Source organism: Muscardinus avellanarius (genome assembly GCF_963383645.1).
Source record: "Muscardinus avellanarius genome assembly, chromosome: X".
NCBI classification, from domain to species: Eukaryota; Metazoa; Chordata; class Mammalia; order Rodentia; family Gliridae; genus Muscardinus; species Muscardinus avellanarius.
Window position 1 is genome coordinate 66,859,142 of NC_137792.1, and position 27,021 is coordinate 66,886,162.

Here is a 27,021-nt window from a genome sequence, read left to right on the forward strand (position 1 = left end):
AATAAATAAATAAATAAATAAATAAATAAATAAGTAATAATGAAACTAACTTCAAAATGAAGCTTGAGAGACTAAAATTGTGTTACTGTGATCTACTTCTCTAGTGTGAGAAAATTCCCTACCAGGAACATTACAAGGATCTGGACTGATAACCTTACATTATTTTTATTTCTATTTTCGTGATTTTAGATTTTATCATATCTCTTTTTTAAGTGTTGGCCTTTAACTTGTTTTATGACTTTAAAGTTTATTTTCCTCTAGTACATCTTTTCTGACGTGCTCAGTTGAATGCTCATTCTGCCAATTTTCTCTTTGTTTTGCCCCTTCTTTCTGCAGGCTTCTTTCCCTGGGAGCTTACACTTAGTTTTGGTTTTACGTCCTACGAGTTTTCTTCAACGAACTTTCACAGACATTGGATTTCGATTTAGTCAGGAGGATTTCATGCTCAAATTACCAGTAAGACTCTATTGATTGTTTTGTCCCTTTAATTCTCATGAAGACTTTGAACCATGCTGTCTGTTTTACATGTGCTCGCATAGCATTTCCAATAAAAGAAAAAAATTTTTCTTTAAAAAAATGTCAGTTTGAAGTGCCGAGAAGCTTTCCTGCTTCTACTGTGAAAAAGAAGGAATAGAAAATGTTGCTGGGCGTGGTGGCGCACGCTTGTAATCCCCGCGCTTGGGAGGCAGAGACAGGAGGATCGTGCAGGTTCGAAGCTAGCCGCGCTGGCTAAAGAGACCCTGTTTCCAAAAAATAAAAAATAGTATAAAATAGGTCTGGGAGAGAAGCCCAGAAGTAGAAGGGCTTCCAGGAACCCCAGTATCACCAAAAAAAAAAAAAAAAGAAAAAAAGAAAAAAAGAAAATGCAATTTATATAAAAAATTTCCTTTGAAAATATATGTTATATGTTATAAATGTGTATGTATATGAATGTATGAATGTACGTGTGTGTATAATCAGGAACTTTTCTTTTTAGTAAAAATAAGTGTGTGTTTTATGTATTTGAACTCTCATGAACTCACATTCTGAACTAGTTCAGAGTACCATTTTCTTTATTTTGAAAAGATATTTTATGAGTTTTTATTGTTTGGAATTGAGTGCTCATAAATTTTGATGCAACTTTAGGAAAGATCATTCCCCCCTATAAATTATAACTTACAACATACTTTTTACTTTGTTGTTCACATAGCATTTTTTTTCACAAGCTCAGTCATTACAAATTAAAATTTTTAGATGTAGGAAATTTAGGTGTGTTGGTTTCTGTGGAGGTTAATTTTGCTTTGCCAAGAAATGTTTTTAAAATAAAAATTGTTATTACCTGAAGAAGGTAATGCATACCAGTGTGGACATGTGTAAGAGAGGACTGTTAGAACCATTTATATAAGATAACTTTGTGCTAAATGTGTGCTAAAGTTAATTTTATAGTTTCCTGCAGGGATGTCATGAAGGACAGTTAACAGTATCTTTCTTGCTTATTTATATAGGTTGTTATGCTGAGCTCAGTTAGTGATTTGCTGACATACATTGATGACAAGCAATTAACCCCTGAGTTAGGCGGCACCTTGCAGTACTGCCACAGTGAATGGATCATCTTCAGAAATGTATGTTGCTTTTGCCATTACTGTAGAGCCTATAGTTTATTTTAGCCTTTAAACCTAGTTCTAGAGATTTTTCCAATTTGGGAAAAACAGATTTTTGGGCTCCTACTATATATATATATATATATATATATATATATATATATATATATATATATATATTTCAACATCTTGATTTTCTTTCTTAGGAAATATCTAGAAATAATGAAGAGTCACTGAGGATGGCAGTTGGAGGAGAGGCCTATGGAATAAGGAGAGCATACTCTGCTCATCCTTTCCTCTGGCCATGTAATAACTTGAAGAAACAAAGGGTTTGGGTTTAAATCTTGGCACTACTACCTTTTAGATGTAAGGCATCGGACAATATACATAACTTCTCTGAGTCTTAGTTTTTCCAACTATAAAATGGAAACAATAATACCAAAATTCCTAGGGCTCTTGGGGAAGAATAAATGGCACAACTAATGCAAAATGATTGGCTTAGTGCCTACCACATGACAAACCCTCAGTAGGTACAAGATATATTATTAATCTCATTATACTAGTGATGCTCCTGAGGTAATTAGATTTGTAGCAAAGTCCTATTTTAGATTTACAAATAGGTAAGGGCCCTGTGCCTGCCATGTGGGAGTCTGTGTTTTAATAAATTGACAATATACCAGAGATATGGGAATTCTTCTGAAGAAATAATGATGTTTCATTAAATCAGGGTTGCATCTTCTTCATCCCTATTCTTCATCCAACAATTCATTTAACATTTTTTTCACCCATTCATTCATATGAAAGTGTATTGTCAAAACAACAATATCAGTCAAGCCTTTACCAAATAAAAGAATTGATACTTTGAGCTGCATGGTAAACAGATGGTTCACATGATCTCTACAGTTTGTTCATTTTTCTATGAGGAACTGATTTTAGAAACAAAATCACACAACTTTACCTGCCATTTTAGGGCAATAGAACCTTTTCAATGACAATTTCAGATCTTCAACAGTACTTGAAATGTGATAAATTGTTTCCCCATTTCCTAAGGCCATTACCTTGTTTTTATAAATGATAATACACAAATATAAAGTGGCTTTGCTATTCTCATCTCTCCTCAGAAGTAAATTGTTATAAAGCACTTTTATCTACTGCACAGTTTGATAGAACAAGGAAAGCACTGTGATTTCCAAAGGCATCAAAGAAATTATTTAGTATATACCATCCTTAAGAGTTTTTTTTTTTTTATTGCTGGCGCTCATGATGGAACGAGGGCTACATGCTGCCAGACATGTGCTCTGCTTCTGAGTTAGTCTTTAGCCCCAAGAAATAGTTTTCATTACTGTTTTAGAAAAAAGTCCAGAAATTTAGATAAAAGACATTCAGAAGAATCTTAACCTTTTTTTAGTTTCTTAGAGGCTTAGACACAAAGTTAGAATTGATTGTCAAGGGTAATGTGAAGTTTCCATATCAGAAGAGAGTTCTATTTCATATATATTTGCTGTTACACCCAAAAAAGTAAAATATAATTACTAATCCAGGTTTTAATATGTCAACAGAATTTCCATAAAAGAATCACTGGCTCTTTGCAGGCTATCGAAAATTTTGCCCTGACAGTGAAAGAAATGGCTCAGATGTTACAGTCCTTTGGAACTGAACTGGCTGAGACAGAACTACCAGATGATATTTCTTCAATAGAAGAAATTCTGGCAATTCGTACTGAAAGGTATCATTTGTTGAAGGTATGTCTGATAGAGTGGACAAACAAAAGTTTTGTATAGTCTTTCTTTTTTCAAGAAAGTGGTTTGTAAAAGAGGATAAACCCGTGAGGTGGTGCATGCTTGGAACCCCAGTACTTGGGAGGCTGAAACAGAAGGATATCAGGTTTATGGCCAGCCTCAGCTACTTAGTGAAGCCCTCCACAACTTAGTGAGACCCTGCTTCAAAACAAAGAATAAAATAGGGCTGGGGTGTAGCCTGGAGGTAGAATGCTTCTGGGTTCAGTTTCTAGTATAGCAAAAATAAATAAGGATAAATGATATTTTTATATTATATTAAAATGTATAAAGAGTAGTATTTTTCAGAAAAAGAATATACCAGTTATGTCATATCTAAGAGTCTCTTTTGTAAATGCTACATTGTCTTGAGAAACTAGTTATTTGAAAATAGAGTATCTTATAAATCCTCCAGTATAAGAAATGTGCCATTTTGTAATCATACTTTTTATTTTGTGGAAAGGCCCTCTCATTTAGAAAGCAAGGGCAAGAGTAAAAAGTTGGAAAGGTGTTCTGTTTAAACCCCCACCACAGATACAGTGTGAAATGGAAAAAAGAACACAGGAGAAGTCAAGAAGCTTGATTTTTTTTATTCCATCTCTGCCATGACTGAGTCTTGTGACCAAGGCCAGCAGTGCTCAGCGGATGACAAACTCTATTTTCCAGAGTCCCATGGCTTGATATTCCCTGTATACTAGACCCGGAGTGGTCCTTTTGCGTCTGGAATGTTGGATTGTGAAGGATTAGGAAGTGCAATTTTAATAATAAGAAAGTATTTGTAGAGTCATTTACCTCAAATAGTTAAAGAGAAATCTTAACAAGAACCAAGCACTTATGTCTTATTCATTTCCATCAAATGATAACAGTAATGCTGAGGGCACTGACAGACTCGAACTCCACTTGGAGGTCATATGTTTCAATTAAGAAGAGGGGAGAGAGACTGTGAATGTTTGAAACATGATCTAAAATTCTGTCCAAGGAAAGGAATCTTTTTTTTGTGTGAGTATGGTACTAGAGAGTGAACCCAGGGGCATTCTAACTTTAAGCTTATCCCAGCCCTATTTTATTTTTTATTTGGAAACAGGGTCTCACTAAATTGTTGGGGCTGGCCTCAAACCTGTAACCTTTCCATCTCAGCTTCCCAAGTAATGAGATTATAGGCATGCACCACCATGCCCAACAGGCCAATAGTGTTCAACTATTTCTCAAACTGTGTGATATTAGGTCATTGGCATACTCTCCTCTTTGGATTTCAGATCCCTAATATGTATAATTTGATGATCATAATGATGAGGATGCATTCATGCATGTCTTGTGCACGGCTGTTTTGAAGATGAAATGTGGTAAAATATGTGATATATGTATACCAGTGCTGGGTATATAGTTGGCACTTCATAAATATTAGTAGCATTTTTCTTTGCTATGCTAGGGATTCAGTCCAGGGCCCAATGCATGCTAGGTCATTCTTAGATGTCTAAAGAAAATCTATGTTTTTAGACTAATTTTCAAATGTGAAGTCAAAGAAGAGTTAATGCAGGAAGTAATTGATAATAATTAAAGTTTTATAAGAAAGGTATTACACAATTGTCTCTGAGCATACATTAATTATTATTTGTAACAATACTCTCTAGCGTGGTAGGCTTTATTGTGCCATTGCTGCTTTATAATCACATTATAGAATGGAATAGAAAAAAAAATGCTACCAGTAACATATCATATGGCCATATCTGCCTATGATGATTTCATAGAACAGTAATTGCAACATCATTCTCTAAGACAGGGGCTTCTTGGATAATCAGCACTTTGGGATTCTTTGGTATTGAAATATTCCTTAATTTTTTGTGATCCTGGGGATTAGACTCAGGGATATTCTACCTCTGAGCTTCAGCCTCAGGCCTTTCTATTTTTAATTTTGAAATAGGGCCTCACTAAATTGCTGAAAATTCATCATGTTGCTGAGGTTTTCCCTGAACCCGCGATCCTCCTGTCTCAGCTTCCCAAGTCCTGAAATTACAGACATGTGCTGCCTCACCCAGCTTGAAATATTCCTTTTTTTTTTATACAGCTGTGCTAGCAAAAGCTGTGCTAGTGCTGGCCTCTCCATTCTGCGTGCCATAGGTATGTACTATCATTTCTTTGGGTTCCTCAAGGTAGATTACTAATTGGTTGGTGCATGCTGTTGTACCTTTGTACAGAATGATATTACTGCAGTAACCAAAGAAGGAAAAATTCTGCTAACAAATCTTGAAGTGCCTGAAACCGGAGAAACTGTCAGTTCAAGTCTTGAATGTCGGCACCAAATAAGTGGCGACTGGCAAACTATTAATAAGTGAGTACTCCCTTTTTGATTTAGAGTTTACTTGTGTTATGCTTTCCAAAATGAATTCTACATTTTTGCTGCAGTTTGTTAACTGTGCAGGTATTTCTGGAAATCTAAGAACTTCTTGCCAGGGGTGTCCCACAGAGGTTGTTTTGATTGCAGAATTAAGTTCTGTGGGAATTGGTTGTCTCTACCTGAACCAAGTGCCACAGACTATGGATTTGCCTGTAATTATTTTTTGTTTTGGTACTGGGGATTGAATCCAGGAGCATTCTACCTCTTAGCTATTCCTCTAGTCTCCTCTGCTTTTTTTTGGTTTTGAAACAGTCTTGTTACATTCTTGAGGCTGACCTTGAACCTGCAGTCTTCCTGTCTCAGCTACCCAAGTATTGGAATCACAGGCATGTACTGCCATGCCTCTTATGCTACTGGGGATTGGACTAGGAACATTCTACATACCAGCCACACTCCTAGCCCTTTTTAACTTTTATTTTTTGAAACGATCTTATTAGGCTATTGAGAGTCTCTACAAGTTGCTGAGACTGATCTTGAATCTGATCCTCTCTTCTCAGCCTCCCAAATATACCTGCAATTCTGGATGGGGAGATTAGTTTTCTTTACATATCTGAAACACGGGTGGTTGTTTTAAAGGATTTCTTTGACTTTTCTTTGTTTAGATTGCTGGCTCAAGTACATGATATGGAAACAGCTTTTGATGGATTTTGGGAAAAACACCAGTTAAAGATGGAGCAGTATCTGCAACTATGGAAGTTTGAGCAAGATTTTCAAGAGGTTAGCTAAAATATTTAACACATTCATTTTTGTTATACTAGAGTTTCTTCTTGAGCATCAGAAATCCAGTCTTGCAAAATGTCCAGATCTATCTAGAAAGAGAAGAAAACATGAGGCATGTCTAAGTGAGCTTTTTCTTTTAATACAGTACTGGGGGATTGAGCCCAGAGACATTCTACCTACAAGGTATACTTCAGCCCTATTTTTTATTCTTTATTTGGAAACAAGGTCTCACCAAGTTGTGGAGTGCCTCATTAAATAGCTGAGGATGGTAGCGAACCTGCAATCCTTCTGTCTCAGCTTCCCAAATACTGGGATTACAAACATGCGCCACCACGCCCAGCTAGCTTTGATTTCAATTCTAGTAAATTCTAATAACTACTAAAATTCTAAGACTTCTCCTTCACTTCCAACAAAAAACCCCTTAGGTGCCAACATGTACAACAAGAACAAAGTTTCCCTCCACTTTGAGGTTTGTTATTCAAAGTTGTTTTAAATATAAACTACTTCAGGCTATAGGATAGCTTTCCAAGGATATAATGCCTGCTTCCTTCTTCGTCTTTAAATACTATAACTCTATGTTGACCTTATGATCTAATATTTTTTCAGATCTAGGAATGTAAATAAATTCATTTCTATGAGAAACCTGACAGTTAAAATAAATCATGTTGAGTAATACATTATTTAAAAGGTTAGAAGTATATTCCAGGTTGACCCTTCTGGGTAGTCCATTACAGGTGGTCAATGCACATGGCTTTTGTTTCTGCCATTTTGGTTGCAGTCCTGCCAAAGCTCCTCATGGGCATAGTACTCAAACTGGTGTACTAAGGAAAATAATTTATTTTCTCCTTTTCCTGTGTCCAGTTTGTTTTCTCCCCATGAATGTCTTACTTGCTTGGTATTTACCTGTTTTATATCAATTAGGATTTTTAGAGGAGCACAACATTTTGGACACAGGGCTCATTCCTACCAGCCTTTTTCCTCCTTTTCCTCAAACAGTGTTGCTATGTTCTCCAGGAGACCTTCCTTAAGGAAAGAATAGTTCAAATTGCTCTTGGTCAGCTGGGCATGATAGAGCACAATTGAAATTCTAGTAAGTTGGGAGGTTAAGACATTAGGATCACAGGTTCACAATCAGTCTCAGTAACTTAGTGAGGCTCTCAGCAACTTAACACGACTCTGTTTCAAAATACATGAAATTAAATGAAGTGAAATAAAATAATAAAAGAAAGTAAAATAGGTCTGGGATGTAGTTCAGAGGTAGAATGCTGCTGGGTTCAATCTACTTTGCCACAACAAAACAAAGTAAAATAAAGAAAAAACAAATAGCTCTTGATCCTTCCAAGTGTTTGTTTCTTTCTTCCTTTCTCAATTCAATCCTCACAAAATAGCACTTTCCTGAACATATAAATCACACATCTTCTTATATGTGAATTTGCATCCATACTAAATTCTTGTTCCATGGCTATGTTGTTTCTTCACCTAAGTAGTCTAGTCATTCTTGTTTGCCTTATATTACATCTTATTGACATAGTCTGTATCTAATAGTGACATGCAGATAAATTTTATGTATTTAAAAGGCTACCTTTTTGTGTGTGGTACTGGGGCTTGAACCCAGGGGCATTCTACATCCAAGAAATACCCCCAGTCCTATTTTATTATTTAGTTTGAAGTAGGGTCTCACTGAGTTTTGAAGGGCCTCACTAAGTTGCTGAGGCTGGCTACAAACCTGTGATCCTCCTGTCTCAGCCTCCCAAGTACTGGGATTACAAGCTTACACACCATTCCCAGCAAGAGACTATTTTTTAATAAAACTTACTTGGAAATTCAAACTGACAGAAAAGTTGCAAACGTAAAAAAATGTAAGAATACCCATATATTTTTTCTCCTGATTAAATTATTAATAATATTTTTGTCCTATTTGCTTTATTTTTCTATACCTTTGTTCATATATATATGTATATATGTATATATAGTGTATAATGCATTTTCTGACAACATTTTTCTGATCTATTTGGGAATAAGTTGCATACATTATATCCCTTTCCTCATAAATACTTCAGTTTTTCTAATAATAATAGTATTCTCTTACATATCCATCATGCATTTATAAAATTCAGTGTATTTAAGGACAATGCAATTCATCAGCAATATCCTCATTTTGTCAATTGACCCAATAATGTTCTTTATTTCATTTTTTTACATATAGGATCTAACCTAGGGTTCAGTGTTACATAATTTTTTTTTTTTTGGTGGTAATGGGAATTGAACCCAGGGGAATTCTACCTCTGAGCTACAGCCTCAGCCCTTTTTTCTTTTACTGTTTTGACTTGAAACAGGGTCTTTAGGTTTCTGAGAGTCTCGCCAAGTTGCTAAGGCTGTCATTGAATCCACAGTCCTCCTCTTTCAGACTCTCAAGAACTGGGATTACAGGTGTGCACATCACACCTGGCTAACATGCTCAGCTCTTGTCATGCCTCTTTAGTCTCTTTGAATCTAGAACACTTGCTAACCTTTGCCTTATGGTGAAGAATGTAGTTTATTCTGAAATGAAATTTCTTTTTTTTAGAAATTGTCTGAAATTTGCTTATGATTATATTTAGTCTACATTTGACCAACTAGAATACTATATAAATGATGTGCCCTTTTCAGGGTATCACATCTGGGGGTGAATGAACTTACCTGCCTCTCATTGTTGATGTGGACTTTGGTGAACTAATGAGAGTGTTGAATTTCTGCACTGTATAGGTAGTTTCCACACCTGTTGGTAGTGGAAAACATATTGGGAGAAAATTTGAGGTGATACAGTTGTCTTGCTACTCATCAGGATTTTCCATAGATTTAGTATGAATTGATGATGCTTTCCTGAATTAATCTTTACTATGGTGGCTGCATAATGATGATGTTTTTAACTCTTACCAATCCACAATAGGCCTTGTGCTGAAGCAAGAGCGCTTATTTTTGACTTTTATTTATTAGATTCATAGATTCCTAGAGTTTTCATGGTTTATAATATATTATTGTTTTTGTTTTTAAAATTTCTTTTGTGGCATCAGAGGTTTGACTCAGGGCCTTGTACATGCTAGGCAAATGATACAAGCACTGAGCTACACCCTAGCCCTTTTTATCTTATTTTGATACTGGGTCTTACTGAGTCGTGTAGGTTGGCCTTGAACCTATGATTCTTCGGCCTCAGCCTCCTAAGTAGTTGGGATTAGGTGCATGCCACCATCCCCAGTTTCTATTGCTGTTCTTAACTATTTTGGTGTTTCAAACTGGTTACATTTTCTGACATGCCTCCCCATTTTTGGGGTGTACTAGGGATAGAACCCAAGAGCATTCTACCTCTGAACTATACCCGCAGCTCCATTTTATTTTTTTATTTTATAACAGGGTCTTACTAAGTTGCAGAGGGCCTAGCTAAATTGCTGAGGTTGGCTGCAAACCTGTGATTCTCTTGTCTCAGACTCCCAAGTACAGCAATTACATGTATATGCCACCACACCCGGATATATGTCCCAAGATATTTTTTAAAAATTACCTCCTAACTTTCTGGCATGAAGAGATATTCCAAATTTATCTTCACCTTTCTGCCTCAGCCCTGGAAACTGTCATTTTCCTGAGGAACAATGGCTAATGATTAAGTTCTATTTGCCATGGGGAATCAAATTGACCAAATTATGTTACATACATGTATAAATGTGTAATATGTATAAATATGTAATATGTATAAACAGTAAATCCCACTATTATGTATAATAATGATTATTATTATTTTTGGTGCTGGGAATAGATTCCAACGGCATTTTACCTCTGAGCCACACCCCATCCCTATTTTTATTTTTATTTGGAAATGGGGTCTCACTAGGTTTGATGAGAGTCACACTAAGTTGCTGAGTCTGTTCTCAAACCTGCGATCTAGTCTCAGCCTCCCAAGTACTGGGATTAGAGGTTTGTGCCACCACACCTGGCCGTTATATATAATTATAATGCTCTAATAAAATTTAAAAGTAATATAGTTGCCAAGTATATTTATTGCTATAGGATGGTCTTTGTTTCCAGGACCATTCATTTACCAGAGAGCTGGTTAATATGTGTATGTTTATACACATATGCATATGTACATACACATATGCATATGTACATGCACACATATTTGCAAATACATGTTCATATGTTTGGCTGCATATACACACAATGACCTTGTATAAATCATTGATATACACCAATGATCTAGGTTCAATTTTAATAGATTATGTTTGTCAGTGAAACAAAATATTTTCCATCTGTGTAATTTTCCATGTTGTAGTCCTGTTTAAAAGCATTTTCTTTTAAAATTTTTTTATTTTTATTTTTATTGGTACACTATAGTCACACATCATAATATGGATCATGTTAACAATGGCATATTTTCACACAGTACTTGGTGCTCCCCCTTCCCCTTTTTCCTCCCTCCCAATACTGAGTATCCATTGTTAAAAGCATTTTCTACCAAATTTTATCATAAAGGGAGAATACTTAATAAATTTTATGGTTAATAAAAATATTTTTATTTCTGTGTTTAGCTCGTGGGTGAAGTTGAACTTCTATTAAATAAACAAGCAGAGCTGGGTGATGTAACAGGGAATATAACTCAAGTAAAACAGAAAATTAAAAAATTGGAAATCTTAGATGAAAATTCCCAGGTAAGATTGTGTTTCAGACATTTGCTGTGTTTATGTTGGTTTTGTGTGTGTGTGTGTGTGTGTGTGTGTGTGTGTGTGTGTGTGTGATACTGGATATAGAACCCAGGGAAATTCTACCTCTGAGGTATTTTATTCTTTTGTTTTGAAACAGTGTCTGGTTAGATTGATGAGAGTCTTACTACTTGCTGAGTCTGACCTCAAACCTGTGATCCTCCTGTCTTAGCTTCCCAAATACTGGGATCATAGGTATACCCAACCACACCTGGCTTAACACTTGTGTTTCAGTGGTATTAAATAATACAAGCCTTTGTTATGCTTAATCTTTCATAACAATATTCTGTTATGGCCCAGTGATAATGGTCTTAAACTTATGTTTTGTTCAGTGGAGCCCTAAGGTGATACTGCACATTGTGACAAATATTTTGTTTGTTTGTTTTGTTTTGCAGTGCTGGGGATGTAACCCAGGGGCATTCTACTTCTGAGCTACATGCCCAGCCCTATTTTTATACTTTAGTTTGAAATAGGGTCTCATTAAGTTACAGAGGGCCTTCCTAAGTAGGTGAGACTGTCCACAAACTGAAACCCTCCTGTCTCATCCTCTCAAAATTCTGGGGTTACAAGTGTGTGCCACCACACCTGGCATGACAAAGTTTTATCCTCAAGAATAATGTTAGGAATTTTTTTTTGGTGTTACTGGGGATGGAACCCTTCTACCTCTGGGCTTCACTACCAGACCTTTTTGATATTTTATTTGGAAACAGGGTCTCTTAAGGCAGAGAGGCTGGCTTCCAACCTGTGCGATATTCCTGTCTCCGCCTCCCAAGCGCGGGGGATTACTAGTGTGCGCCACCATGCCCGGCATTGTTAAAGATTTTAAGTCCACCAGTTGGAACAAGATTATAAATCATTTGAGAGAAGCTAGAAAAATGTCCATCATGAATGTCATTTGGTGCTTGGAAGTGATGGGAACATACAGGAATATAATTCCTTAAATACCCACTGTATGATATATACAGTTGAAATAAAACACCGACACAGACAGGTCTACTTAGTCTTTCTAGCTGAGTGACAGTGAGTAAATTGATTCCTAAGTCTCAGTGTTCTCATCTATAAATTGTGAATAAAATGACCTACTTTGCATAGTGATTGTGGTGATGGATATATATGTATATATACACATATACATATATATGCATATATGTAGTAACTTGCATAGCACTTGAGATACATGTTAAGCACTCAAATGAGGCATTGTTTCTACTATATTAAAAGCTTGGACTGATGGCTTTACTCCTTAACAAGCTCTATCTTTGCCTCCTTGTCTCTTATGTGAAAGCAAGGCCATACTTTTAAAGATGTATTCTTTTTATTTTGTACTGGGGATTGAACCAGGGGAATCCTACCTCTGAGCTACATCTTTTTATTTAAAATTTTTTTGCAGTCACTGAGGATTAAACCTGGAGCATTCTACCTCTGAGCTGTACCCCCAGGCCTATTTTTTTTATTCTTTACTTTGAAACAGGGTCTCACTAAGTTGCATAGGGCCCCACTAAGTAGCTGAAGCTGATGGCTTTACTACTTAACAAGCTCTGTCTTTGCTTCCTTGTCTTGTTTGTGAAAGCAAGGCCATACTTTTTAAGATGTATTTTTTTTTTTATTTTGTTCTGGGGACTGAATCCAGGGACATCCTAACTTTGAGCTATATCCTTTTAATTAAAATATTTTTTGCAATAACTGGGAATTAAATTAAGGGGCATTCTACCTCTAAGCTACATCCCCATCCCTATTTTTTTCTTTTATTCTTTATTTTGAAACAGGGTCTTACTAAGTTGCAGAGGGCCTTAATAAGTAGCTGAGTCTGCCTTCAAACCTGTGATCTACCTGTCTCAGCTGCCCATACTGAGATTACAAGCATGTGCCACCATGCCCAGTTTTTTTTTTTTTTAATTCTGAAACTGGGAAATTGGGGAAGGGCTAAATGAGAGATATTTGCATATATGCCTCTATCATCTTATACCCTATTAAGATGCATGACTACAATGCACCAATAAAAGACTTGAAACAGGGTTTCATTAAGCTGGCAAGGCTGACCTCCAACTTACAATCTTCCTAATACTAAAATTATAAGGGTCTGAGTACAGGAGTTACAGGAATGCAATACTGCTCCGGCTTCAGTGTGGTTTTGACTTGGATTTCCCTGATAAGTAAAAGATGTTGAGGATTTTTAATGTATTAGCCATTTATACGTCTTCTTTTGAAATGTATTTGTTCAGGCATTTGCCCATGTGGGTTGGATTATTTATTATTTTGTTAAGTTTTTGAGTTCCCTGCATATTTTGGATACTAATCCTTTGTCAGATGAATAGCTGGCAAGGATTTTCTCTTACTTTATAGGTTGTCTCTTCACTCTGTTGACTCTTTTTCTGGGCAAAAGCTTTCTAATTTAATTTACTCCCATTTGTTGATTCTTGCTTTTTTTTCCTTGGGCTTTTGGAGTGCTATTCACAAAATAATTTTCTGTGCCAGTATCTTGGAATGTTTCCCCTATGTTTTCTTCTAGTAGGTTCAGTATTCCAGTTTTTACATTAAGGTCTTCAATTATTCGTTCCACTTTTAGTTGATTTTGGGGGGAATAAAGGTCTAGTTTCAAACTTTGATATGTGGATTTTTTTCTCAGCATCATATGCTAAAGAGGATTTCCTTTCTCCAGTGTGTGTTTTGGGCAGCTTTGTTGAGAATCACTGACTGTAGGTGCATGGGTTTATTTATGGGTTCTTTATTCCATTGGTCCACATGTCTGCTTTTATGTAGGTGCCTTTCTGCTTTTGTAACTAAAGCTCTGTAGTAGATTTTGAAGTCAGGTATTATCAGGCCTTCAGCACTGCTCTTTTTGCTCACAATTGTTTGCTATTTCGGGGTCTTATGTGTTTCAATATGAATTTTAGACTTTTTTCTAATGGTTTTGTGAAAAATGCCATTGGTATTTTCATGGGGATTGCATTGAATCTACAGATTGCTTTTGATAGTATGGTTGTTTAAACACTATTAATTCTCCTAATCCATTTACATAGGTGGTTTTTAATTTTTCTAGTGTCATCTTCAGTTCATTTCGTCTGTATTTCTTCATAACTTTTATCTTAGAGTTCATTCACCACCTTGGTTAGCTTTATTCCTACATATTTCATTTAAAACATTTTTAGGTTATTATGAGTGAGAATGCTTTAGTGATTTTTTTCTCAGAAGTTTCATTATTGATTTATAGGAAAATCTACTGATTTTTTTGTTAATTTTGTAGCCTACTCTTCACTAAATTTGTTTATCAGTTCTAAGAATAATTTTTTTTGCGGGTCTGGGGATGGACCTCAGGGGCATTTTTTTTTATTCTTTATTTTGAAACCGGGTCTCACGGAGTTAAAGAGGGCCTCACTAAGTAGCTGAGGCTGTCTGCGAACCCGTGATCCTCCTGTATCAGACTCCCAAGCACAGGGATTACAAGCGTGCACCACCACGCCCAGCTCTAAGAATCTTTTGGTGGAGTCTTTATTGTTTTCTAGTTATAAAATCTTATTTATGATCTACAAATAGGGATTTTTTACTTATTCCTTTCTCATTCATATCCATTTTATTTCTTTTCCTTGACTGATTACCCTGGTTAAAATTTCAAATTATATTGAATAAGAATCGTGAGAGTGGGCAGCCTTGACTCATTTCTGATTTTAGAGGAAATGCTTTCAATTTTTCCCTATTCAATATGATATTGGCTATAGGCTTGTTGTGCAAAGCTTTTATTATATGATCCTTCTGTATCTAATTTATTCTGGGATTTTTATCATGAAAATGATGTTGAATTTTATGAAAGATTTCTTCTATGTCTATTGAGATGATCTATGATTTTTATCTTTGATTCTATTTATGTGCCTTATTATATTTATTGACTTGCTTGTATTGAACCATTCTTGCATCCCTGGATAGAAACCAACTTGATTATGGTGTAATTTTTTTTTTTTTTTTTTTTTTTTTTTTGTGTGTGTGATACTGGGGATTGAGCCCAGGGACATTCTACCTCAGAGCTATACTCCAAGCCCTATTTTAGTTTTTGTTTTGAAACTGTCTCACTAGGTTGCTGAAAGTCTTGCTATGTTGCTCAGGCTGGCCACAAACCAGATATCCTCCTATCTCAGCTTCCCAAGGGCTGAAATTACAGACATGTGCCACCATGCCTGGCTTTAATTATTTTCTTTATGTACATACATTACACATTGTTTTCTTTCTTTCTTAAAATCAGGATCTATTAGCAAAGGCCCGGTTTGTGATATTACATGGACACAGGCTTGCAGCAAATCACCATTATGCACTTGATTTAATCTGCCAGAGATGCAATGAGCTCCGTTACCTTTCTGATATTTTAGTTAATGAGATCAAAGCAAAGCGGATACAGCTCAGCAGGACCTTCAAAATGCATAAACTCCTACAACAGGTAGCATTATGGAAAATGATCCATTTCTGAATAACAGTATGCATTTTTCCTGGGTTCTTCTGGCCTGACATACTTTGTCCTAATGCTTTATGAAACAATTTTTTTATTTTCTTAGGGTTATAGGTTCTGAATCTGGTAAAGCATTGGATTTAAGTCTGTAAGAAGTCTTAAGAGATGAGTTTGATTGTAGTTTTCAATTTATCTACACATGCAGTAATGATAGCAGATTCAGTACAATACAAATTTTGCCCTCTGTTTTGAATCTTGAAATCATGGTGGTGATGGCTTCCATTCTATTTTAATTGTGTCTCTAAAGCCTCTACTGGTGATAGTTTGCACTCAGAACCCTAAAAGCCTTGGGGACATTTTTCTGATGCTTGAAATCCCTTCTACATCTTATAATACAGCACTAATAAACATTGAGCAGAAAAATATTCTTCCATGTCTTGGCAGTCTGGCTCCTTTTTTCATTAGACAGTGACTGAATGATCATCCTATAGATCTAGTCTTGGCAATGGGAAAGAAACTAGGAGTATGACTTATAGATAGTATATCTGAACATAAATATTTTGGTCTGTATATCTTTTCTGATAGAAACATTTATATGTATTCTTGGCAATCAATATGAATTTATCTTATGTTTTACATTTTGCTAGGAGTTTTATATTTCAGTTATTGAGGTTGGGAAAATAACTTGCAACGTAAGTGTTATTGTTGAGAAAATGGCCAGATTCCTGTTGAGGAATAAATTACTTGTTATGAAATAAATGCAATGCTTCCCAACTTTGGCTGAGCATCAGCAATACCTGTGGAGCTCTGTAAAGTATAAATGTCTGGCTTATGGCCCAGAGCTGCTAAATCAGAATTTCTGGGAGCAGGACCCAGATATCTTTATTTTTGAATAGTAGGGTGGATGGAGGCTTTCTTTATGGCAAACATATTTCCTCTTTATTCATTTATATTTTTTCTTGATTTTTCTCACTAGGCCCGTCAGTGCTGTGATGAAGGAGAATGCCTTCTAGCTAATCAGGAAACAGACAAGTTTCAATCTAAAGAAGATGCCCAGAAAGCCCTTCAAGACATTGAAAATTTTCTTGAAATGGCTCTGCCATTTATAAATTATGATCCCGACACTCTACAGTATGAATTTGATGTTGTTTTATCTCCTGAACTCAAGGTAAGAGATATTTTTAAGAGAGCAAATATAAAAGCTAATTAGAGTAGTATAAGAGTTTTACCATCTCCCAGCTAACTTTCTGACAACTTGCACATACACAGACCTGGTTACAGATTAGAGTTGAGAATAGTGCTGCTTTCAAGAGTCAAAGAATCCAAAGGCATATGCTTGCTATATAACGAAGAGTAGTTTCCCTTATGAGCTCTGACTCCGTATTTAAACTCTCTTAAATTTCCTTGTGTATCCTTGAAGCAAGGGCCAAAGCTGCTCAAGATTATTGGACCCTTGTCAACAGTACTCTACCTCACACATATTTCATCTTTCTTTTGTGCTGCAGTGGCCACCCATAAATTTTTGTTGGACCTAGATCTGACTTTCTTACTCTGTTTGAAAATAAAGGGGTAAAGAAAAGGACCTGGGTCTTCTTGGGGAAGGGGGAACAGGTAGAATGTTGGTATGAGAAAGGTAGAGACCTATGGCTTAGTCTGGTACATCCCCTTGGAAATGCCATGAATGACTCTATCCCCAGTATAAGTTAAGTGCATTTGTAATGCTATTTACTAAGAAAATATATAATTGGGCTGGGTATGATAGTGAATGCCTATGATTCCCACACTTGAGAGGCTGAGATAGTAGGATCACAGATTTGACGCCAGCCTCAGCAATTTAGTGAGGACCTCAACTACTTACTGAGATCCTGTATCCAAAATAAAAAAATACAAAGAGCTTGAATTGTAGCTCAAAGGTAGAAATCTACTGAGTTCCATCCCTAGTACCAGAAAAAAACATAACTTATAATTGACCCTAAGTTTGGATTAATATCTAAATTTATGCTTAGCTAGGAAATCAGAAATAATGGTGTCACAACAAATAGCTGATTCTCTGGCTGTCTCAAAGCATCTTCCTAGAGGCAGAAGGATGTTTTATTCATTGGTGGCTCTGAGGAGACTGTTAAGACATAGGGAAAGCTACTATAATGTAACAGGGTACTACTACAATCTTGTTCATTTGATTGTTTTTGTAACTTGGTGGCCTTCTCATGCTAAATAGGGAAAAAGTAATATGTCTTTTTTAGCTAACATCCTTTCTAGCCAAAGAGGGCAAATCACTCTCTGCCATGACCATTTTCATGCTGCTCGATAAATTTCTTCCTCTGGATGTTTTGGTTGAGATCTTGGTTTTATGTCCATGTAAAGAAAATGCATTAATCTGCTTTCTGTTACTTTTCTGTTTTTTTCTGGTTATATTTTAGACTCTTATTTTTTAAACATCTAGATCTGAGAAATGTAATAGGATTTGTTATGACCCTATTTCAGAATATATCTCCTAATGCAACCTACAGGTTCAAATAAAGACTGTACAACTCAAGCTTGAAAATATTAGAAGCATATTTGAAAACCAACAGGCTGGTTTCAGGAACCTGACAGATAAGCGTGTGAGGCCAATCCAATTTGTGGTACCTCCATCTGAAAATTTGATCAGATCCAGAGCACCATTTTTTTCAACTAAACATGGTAAAACATCACATTCGCCTTTTCTAGTTCCTCTTGTCTTGCTAGTAATGTTTACTTTGTTACTATTGGTATAAATGCTGAATTCTTTCTTCAGTCTTAATAAATTGAAATTTATCTTAGCATCTTTGTTCATATTTAAATGACTGCAAAAGGCAAGAGTAAGATCGAGAATATTATGCAGTTATAAAATGTAGTAAGGAAATAGTGCACATCTCAGCACTGAGTATTCTAGCCTTAGAAATGAGTATGAAAATTTTACTATCTTCAAACTCATACTTTTCTTCTACAGGTGGCAGAAAGGATATGAATTGTTATATGCATATGTGTGCATATCTATGCATATATTCAATACTCTATTCAATACTCTATTACGCTATTTTTTTCTTATGTGTTTCTAGTATACTAGTGGCCTGGATAATAAGATGTAATTTTTCTAAGTAGGTGCTGGTAAACAGAATAAACTTTTTTGGTAATATCCCATTATAGTCTCTTTTCTAGTTTTAATCCTTTTTTTTTTTTTTTTGGATGGAACCCAGGGGCATTCGAACTCCGACCTACACCCACTGCTCTACTTTTTATTTTTTACTTTGAAACTCGGTCTGATTGAGTTGCAGAGGGCCTCACTAAATAGCTGAGGCTGTCCACAAACCGGGATTCTCCGGGTCTCAGCCTTCAGAATGCTGGGATTACAAGCGTGCGCCACCACACCCAGCTTCCTAGTTTTAATCTTTATAGTCTATTTCAGCAGTGGAATTGACACTTCTTTTCTAGGTTCTGTGGGAAAATAATTATCCTCATAATGGTGTTTATTCTGAAAATAATATGGACCTATTGCCCCAAGGGTTTTCCTTGAGCTGCCTTTAGAACCTCTGAGGGAAAAGATATTAAATGGTCTTCAGGTTTCTAAATTAATATAATGGGTGGCTATGAAACTAAATTTGGTCTCTCTCCTCTAAGTAGAAGCAGGGACTTCACTAGTATAGGGAACTGCTTGAAAATTCAGAAATACTTAAGCAAGGTATAATGAACATGAAAATATGGTACATCTCCAGCATGGATCAGATTAAAATGAGGTAATAAAAGCAGGTGAAGATAAAGAGATGATGAAAACAGGTTAAGACAATGAAAGTTATATACTTAATAGTTGTAAATATATAAATCACTCAAAACTATAAACCATGCCCTAAATGAATAACATTGACTATATTAAAAAATCCTGGGAATTTCGCCAGGCATGGTGGCTCATGCTTGTAATCCCCATGCTTGGGAGGCAGAGACAGAAGGATCGCTCAGGTTTGAAGCCAGCCTTACTGGCTTAAGAGACCCTGTTTCCAAATAAAAATATAAAATAGGTCTGGGAGTGTAGCCCTGAGGTAGAAGGGGTTCCAGGAACCCCAGTACCACCATCACCAAAAAAAAAAAAAAAATCGTGGGAATTTCAAATATACTGGAAGAGTTAAAAGAATAATGACAATGACAAAAGTAAGGGACTACCTTCAAGACTAGCTATAAGAATAGGTGATATTCTTAAGCAAAAGACAGATTTCAGTTAGATTTCTGGCTTCATTGGCTTTCTAACCTTAGGCAGTTTACTTACCTTCCTTCATTTTAATTTCCCTGTCTGTAAAATAGGGACATAATAGCTACTGACTCAAAGGGTTGTTATGAAGACAAAATGCAAAAAAGGGGCAGATTATAAAAAGGATTAAAAACACTGGGCTATTCCTCTCCTGTGATAGGCTCCTTGCTTAATTGTCCTTTAAAAGCTGATCTCCTGACATGGTACATCTTGGATTGAAGATCAGGGTGGTGAAATGACTGTCTAAAACCCACTCAAATCATTAGGTACTCAAAGAAAAAAATTTTTGGTATCATCTCATTTCCTTTTTCATATTCCTATTTAATGGTATTACACTTTCTTTCTGCAGTGGGACTTGGATACTTTTTTCAAGCATGTAAACTTTTTTCAAAAGGTACCCAACTTTATTATATTACTTGTCATCAACCCATTTTTTGAGTTTGGGTACTCATGAGAAACCAGTTTGGCCTTTAAAAATAGTAGCAGTTCGTTCTCGAGTTCTACATGCCAAGAACCTTTTCTTTCTTTTCATAACCACCACCCTTACTTTGGAAAAGGATTATGTTAAAAGTAGCTTATGCTTCTCAAATCAGCATCTTTCATGAAATAGACACACAAATGAGACAAAATGAAAAAACAATTACTGATGTTAAGGCGAATTGGGCTTTCTTTCATTTGCCATTGCCAATCCAGCTCTTTGTCTTGGAAGTAGCTTTGATTTGCCTCAGTTTAAGACTACCTAATATATTTCTGAGGAATAAGGCAGCTTAATGAATAAATGACATGGACCAATAGATGTGTTATTCTTCATCCATCATTGTTCTCAAATGAAATGAAAGCATTAATTATGCTACAAACGTCATTCATCATACTTCATTGCTCTGTGAGGAATGGGGATTACAACAACTCATTCTAGGTAATCCTTTAAGACTTTTGTTTGCTAATCCAAATACATATAATATGACAAAATCAAAATATGTTAATTTTTTATAAAAATGAGTCAAACTTTTTTTGGTTCTTTTATTTTGTGCGTTTATTTATTTATTTATTTTTGCATTGAAAAGAATCCTGCACCCAGCACAGTGCCTGGCAACTAGTAGGATACAATACATATTTGTTGAATTAATATTTAGTACAGGGAAGAATTATGGCAGGATATCGCCAGTGAGAGATCAAATGACCGATGTGGTTTCAGTTCCTAAATCTGTACCTTGAGTCTAGTTTTTGTCTTAAGCTTCAGGCATGGGCTTATCATTTACCTCCTTGAATTTCCCATAGGAAGCTCAGATTCAGCATACTCTAAATGAATGCATCTCCTTATAAACCTTCCTTTCCTCATTTTAGTGACAGACATGGTGATTCCCTCAGTTGCCCCAGATTAGGACCTAACTTTTCTCTTTCCAGTCCTACTTCAAATTGGTCAAAAAATTCCTATGTACTATAGATTTTTGCTTCCCCAATACCTCTCATATTCATCCATTTCTTTTCAGTCCCATTTCTTTTCTTTTTGCTGTTTGCTTTTCCAGTCTGAGCTAGCATCATCTCTGTGGCCTCAACATTAGCAGCAGTTTCCCTGCTCTCCTTGCCTTTCCTCTGTATACTCATCTTGTGGACTTGCCACTTACTTACTGTTCTGTCTCTGGAATACACTTGCCTTCCAGTCACTTGCCCCATTGCTAGCTTCTTCATCAGATTTCCTATCTCTAGGCCACTTCTTTCAGATAAGCTTTCCTTCCCCTCTGCTGCATTTCCCTTGTACCCCATGTCAGTGAGAAGTTCATGCTGTGTGATGACAAGCCTCCCAGTTTTTTCTCAGCTTCAGTGTAGCTGTCTGCTTTCCATCTCACTTGCTAGACTAAGGTTTGACTGCACTTCAATTCCTGGTATCTCTAAACATGGAGCTTAGCATATTGCATAGGTACTCAATCATTTTGTGTATATTTATATTGAACGAATGAATATTTCTACCTTGCTTTTCACAAAAGATATGTTCTTTATAAGCTGAATCTGTTTTCCCTTTGCATCTCTTAATTTTTATAAAGAATTAAATCAGTAAAATGAATAATTATACCTTAGGTTTTCTTTAGAAATAAGCTTGAACCTCTGTAGATCAGGCTTCCTTAAAGTTTGGCACATCAATATTTATTGAGAAATGGATTTAATATAGTAATTCCCACTATGTCTAATATATATGTATATGTGATTGTATGGACATAAAAACATATATACATGTATAGAATAAATATTTTGGTAAATGAAAAGTTAAGTACACAGTAAAGAGATTGTAACTGTACATCTTTTTCCTGAGAGCTCCTGACACTGGCTCCTGCCAAGTCAGGAGGGGATCCTTCCATGCAGAGAGGGGATCCATGTACCCAATATTGGTGAAAACATCTCTAAGAATTAGGAATTTAATCTAGGCTTTGATTGAACATTTTAGAAATATATGACTCCTTGGTTAGTAATACAGGGACTCACCCTTTGTACTGAAATTGTTTAAACATAAAGATTAAAACCTTGAATTTTGATGGAAGTTTTTAAAAGCATTTTAACATGTTTTGGAAATGCTGTTGTAAATAGTTGTTAGAAAAATGTACCCTAATTATAGATTACATGAATTTAAATAATACCTTTTTTTTGTGACAAAATACTACCTGTAGATCCTTATCTAATTATTGGGGACAGAAGTCATTACTACGTACCTCCTTGGGTGGATTTGCATATTAATAAGAAAAATGCATCCTTAGGGCTTAGGTCAGTGTCTAGTATGTAGTGTGTAGTAAGTAAATGTTAGATTCTCTAATTACTGCTTAAATTTGGATTTTTAAAAGTATTTTTGATCCATCTGATCAGTGACCTATAATCTAATTAAATGTTTACATATCAGAATAAACACTGAATCTACAAATAATCAGAAATCTATAAATTTAGGAGGACTAACACCTAGCTCCGTGCTTAGCAAGTGAATGTTTGATGAGTGAGAGAATGGGTGAGTACACTGCAAAGTAATGCTCATAAGAAATTGGAATTGCATAGCTAATTCTAACCAATCACCATCTTCTATGGTGTGATTTAAATATAACTGTATTAGCATATTAACTTTCTAATTATTTAGTAAATTTGCATGTGCTCTCAGTAAAAGTGCTGGCTTTCATTTTGGTTTGAACTTCTTCTTTTTACATTTTTTTAAACAGGGAAGAAGACTTGGAGACAAAATCAGAGCAACTTAAAAGTAAATATCATTAATTAATTAAAAACTCACTTTAATGCTGTAGTTGCAGATTTGACATGGGGCATAGACCATAATTTTCATTCACTAGACTGATATTTGCATTTGAAAGACTATTTCATCCAATAAGAAACTGCTATTGAATTGTGTCTAATTGCAGTACTGGCATAGCTGCAGAGATGTATGAACAATCTCTCAAGTCCTGGCTCAATTCCAGAATCGTTTTTGTAGAACATTGCATTAATGAGTTCCAGTTTCTCCTTACCCCTCCATAAAAAAACCCTACATAATGTCATACCTTTATACAGAAGGAGTTTTCTTGCATGAAATATTCCAGTTCCTCAAGTATGAAGCAGACAGAGACCAGGTTCTAATGGGCCATGCAGAGGCCAACTGTGAGCTCAGAAAATATATCCTCTCATTTATTGCTATATGCAGTAGTCCACCTTATTATTGGCTTTGCTTTCCACAGTTTCTGTTACCTGTAGTTAGCTGTGCTTCAGAAATATTAAGTGGGATATCTGAGGTGGGGGAAAGCAAGCACAACCACTGTTCTTGGGTGTTTCCTTCATTGAGATTCATTCTTTTTGTTTGTTTGGTGGTACTAGTAATTGAACCCATGGGCATTCTACCTCTGAGCTATCCCCAGCCCTTTTTTATTTTACTATTTTTATTTTGAAACAGGGTCTCACTAAGTTGCTGAGGGCCTTGTTAAGTTGCTAAGACTGACCCTGAACCTGTGAGCCTCCTGTCTCAATCTCCCAAGTACTGGGATTACAAGTGTGTACCATCACCCCTGGCTACACAGTTGTTGTTAATATCTTATTGTGCCTAATTTATAATATAAAGTTTATCATAGGCACATATGTACCAGAAAAATCAAATAATGTGTTTCAGGCATCCTCTGGGGGCTCCTGGAATTATCCTTTGTGGAAAAGTATGGAGGTCTATTGAATGAGATTCCTTGCTTCTAAGTTATCCATAAGTGGCTGGTACCTTCAGATAGTGGCCTCATCATATTTATAAGATGCTGAATTTTCTTTGAGTGTCCTTGATGGTAAATAAAGTCAAGAATTCTTCTCCCAGAGGCAGTACAGTACAGCATAGTGGCAAAAAATATAAAACCAAATTGCCTGGCTCTTAATCCTATTTCTGTCACTTAACCAAATTGCCAGGCTCTTAATCCCATTTCTGTCACTGAACTGGTTCAATAACCTTGGGTATGTACTCTGGATCTCAGCGTTCTTATTTATAAAATGAGGATAATAATAGAACATCTACATCATAAGCTTACTGTAAAGGTAAAATAGTATTATAGATTCCTTGTACAATGTGTAGCATATAGTAATATACTAAGATTTTTCTTAGACTATTAGAAGGCTAGTAAATGACCTTGTTATCATATTGTAAAACCATAAGTCTGTTTTTCAAGAAGGAAAAGAGACAAATGCCAAATTCCACAGTCTTACATGTCTTTCTATTCTTGTATCAACTCACGAAATCTTAATATTCCTCTATACAGGTTTATTTTGTTTCCTTGAAGAACTATACCTAAAAATATGCTAATTTAACTATTCCTTATTTCAGATTGAAGTGATACATGATTGTCGAGATAAGAGAAGTTCTGGACAATCTTCCAGTTTGGACAGTGACAATAGCTTGGATATTTTAAAAAAGTATACTTTATTTATTAACTTATACTCGCATGTACATCTTCTAGTAGGAGTCTCTGGTTCAGTGTTCACAGTGCTTAGAATTTTGAATGCATATATTGGGGCTCCATACCCATGATAAAAAGAGCAAGAGTTGCCAGGCATGGTGCCACAAACCTGTAATCCCAGTACTTGGGAGGCGGAGACAGGGAGATTGCAAGGTTGAGAATAGCCTCAGCAAATTTAGTGAAACTTTCAGGAACCTAGAGACCCTGTTTCAAAGCAAAAAAATAAAAAAGGGATGGGGTATAGTTTTGGGGTAGAATGTCCCTAGGTTCAATTTCTAGTACCACAAATAAAAAAGAAAAATAAAACCATTTCACCAATAAACATTGCTTTGCTGACATTTACAGTATTATATTGATATTTATTACAGAATTATAAGTAGCCAGTATTTTGCAGCAAGTTATATATGTATTCAATAATTTTGAAGTATTAATTGCTTTGTATTTTTTTTGGTGGTACTGGGGTTCCTGGAAACCCTTCTACCTCTGGGCTACACTCTCAGACCTATTTTATGTTTTTATTTGGAAACAGGGTCTCTTAAGCCAGCGAGGCTGGCTTCGAACCAGCTCGATCCTTCTGTCTTTGCCTCCCAAGTGCAGGGATCACAAGCGTGCACCACCATGCTGGCTAATTGGTTTGTATTTTTAAAAGATAGCAAGAAAAGGACCAAAGATAAAAAAATTAATGATTTACTTATATTGGGGAGATGAAAATAAATTTTAAATATAAGTCAATTGGAAACCACAGAGAGAGTAGACAAATTACTACAAAAGCTTATGTATAGTTTATATTTAGGTTACCATTTTAATAGATTTATTGTGTATCTAAAATTGTGTATCCAAAAATTAGAAAATCACTGAGAACAGGAAAATATGTTGCCTAAAATGCTAATATATCTGTGTTGTGTGTATGTATATATAATCCTATAGGAATTGAACACAGGGGTGTTCTACCTCCAAGCAACGCCTCCAGCCCTATTTTATTTTTGCTTTGGAACAGGGTCTCTCTAGGTTGTTGAGGATCTTGTTAAGTTGTTGAGGCAACTGGGGAGTCTCCTGTCTTAGCTTCTCAAGTACTGGAATATAATCCTGTACCACTATACCTGGCTTAAACCTTTACTCCTCTTTATTTGAGAGAGAGCACTAAAGCTCAAAAAATTCTGTCCTCCCACAATAAGATAAGACAAAATAAAATAAAATAAAATATACTAGGCATTTAGAAATAGATTTTGTGAGTTTTAGTAAATTTATTCTTAATCTTAGTGAAGCAGAAATAAATTTTGTAAGTAATTTTTATAATAATAAGCTTTGATCACCCACTTTCTATTGAATATATTTTAAAGAGTCTCATGGGTGGTACTTACTCTAAGAACCATAAAATTAGTTTCATATTTTGATGCTAAAACCACAACCATTGAGAGTTCCTGTGCATTTATTACTTTTACCTTAGACAGTTTATAATGATAATCATTGAAATGTTGTAATATAATTTTCAAGTAATAGAGTAAGTGATAAATATGGTCTTTTCATTTTAGTCACGTCTTAAATGAGCTGATACAGACTGAGAGGGTTTACGTTCGAGAATTGTTTACTGTTTTGTTGGTAAGTTACTCTAATGGTATTTTCCCCATTTTCCTGAATGGTCCCTTGCTACATTCATTAGGAGGCCTTTGAGATAATTTTTAATTTTTGTCTCCTTCCTCAGTTTTCAGAGAGCAGCAGTGGGCATCTCACCTATTGTTTGAGGCTACAGATTATTCAAATATGTATGTTTATGTTTTCTCTTAGTATTGGCAATGGTTGATTCAGAATTTATTACAGAAGAGAGAAGCTGGTCTCTTAGGGATACAGTGAATTGTTATAATTTATCCCAAGGTGCCATTTAGAGATTGTGGTATAAAGAAATGAAAATGGAATAAAAATACTCTTTTCACATGAATGCCATGATATTAATTTGGTCTGAAAAAAACTAAAGGCTTAGTAACATTTTAAGAAGTTGATGGACCTGATGGATCTGTACTATAATTTTTCATAATTAATTTCTATTTTGTTTCCAACACCACAAGCTACCTTGAAAGCCAAAGAGCTGCCATTTGATTCTGAACACTGAGTGGAAAATCTTGACTTTCTTATCCTGCTTCCTAAAAAACAATCTCATACATAAATTTGGAAACTA

The 27,021-nt window shown here is 35.5% G+C and overlaps 1 protein-coding gene across 2 annotated transcripts in view; it reads left to right on the plus strand.

Annotated features, from left to right (window-relative positions):
* Positions 1-27,021, plus strand: part of MCF2 (MCF.2 cell line derived transforming sequence) — a gene marked incomplete at both ends in the record, with an annotated part of 76,683 nt that overhangs the window by 17,497 nt on the left and 32,165 nt on the right. The window contains 12 exons of one of the 2 annotated variants that reach the window (XM_080719071.1): positions 337-456; positions 1,485-1,601; positions 3,173-3,322; positions 5,551-5,684; positions 6,353-6,467; positions 11,033-11,152; positions 15,438-15,629; positions 16,615-16,806; positions 18,149-18,320; positions 23,094-23,131; positions 24,716-24,804; positions 26,381-26,447. In XM_080719071.1, coding sequence (XP_080575197.1) covers positions 337-456; positions 1,485-1,601; positions 3,173-3,322; positions 5,551-5,684; positions 6,353-6,467; positions 11,033-11,152; positions 15,438-15,629; positions 16,615-16,806; positions 18,149-18,320; positions 23,094-23,131; positions 24,716-24,804; positions 26,381-26,447 — 1,506 coding nt within the window. The remainder of the gene's footprint in view (positions 1-336; positions 457-1,484; positions 1,602-3,172; positions 3,323-5,550; positions 5,685-6,352; positions 6,468-11,032; positions 11,153-15,437; positions 15,630-16,614; positions 16,807-18,148; positions 18,321-23,093; positions 23,132-24,715; positions 24,805-26,380; positions 26,448-27,021) is intronic. The other variant, XM_080719072.1, reaches the window with a different exon arrangement.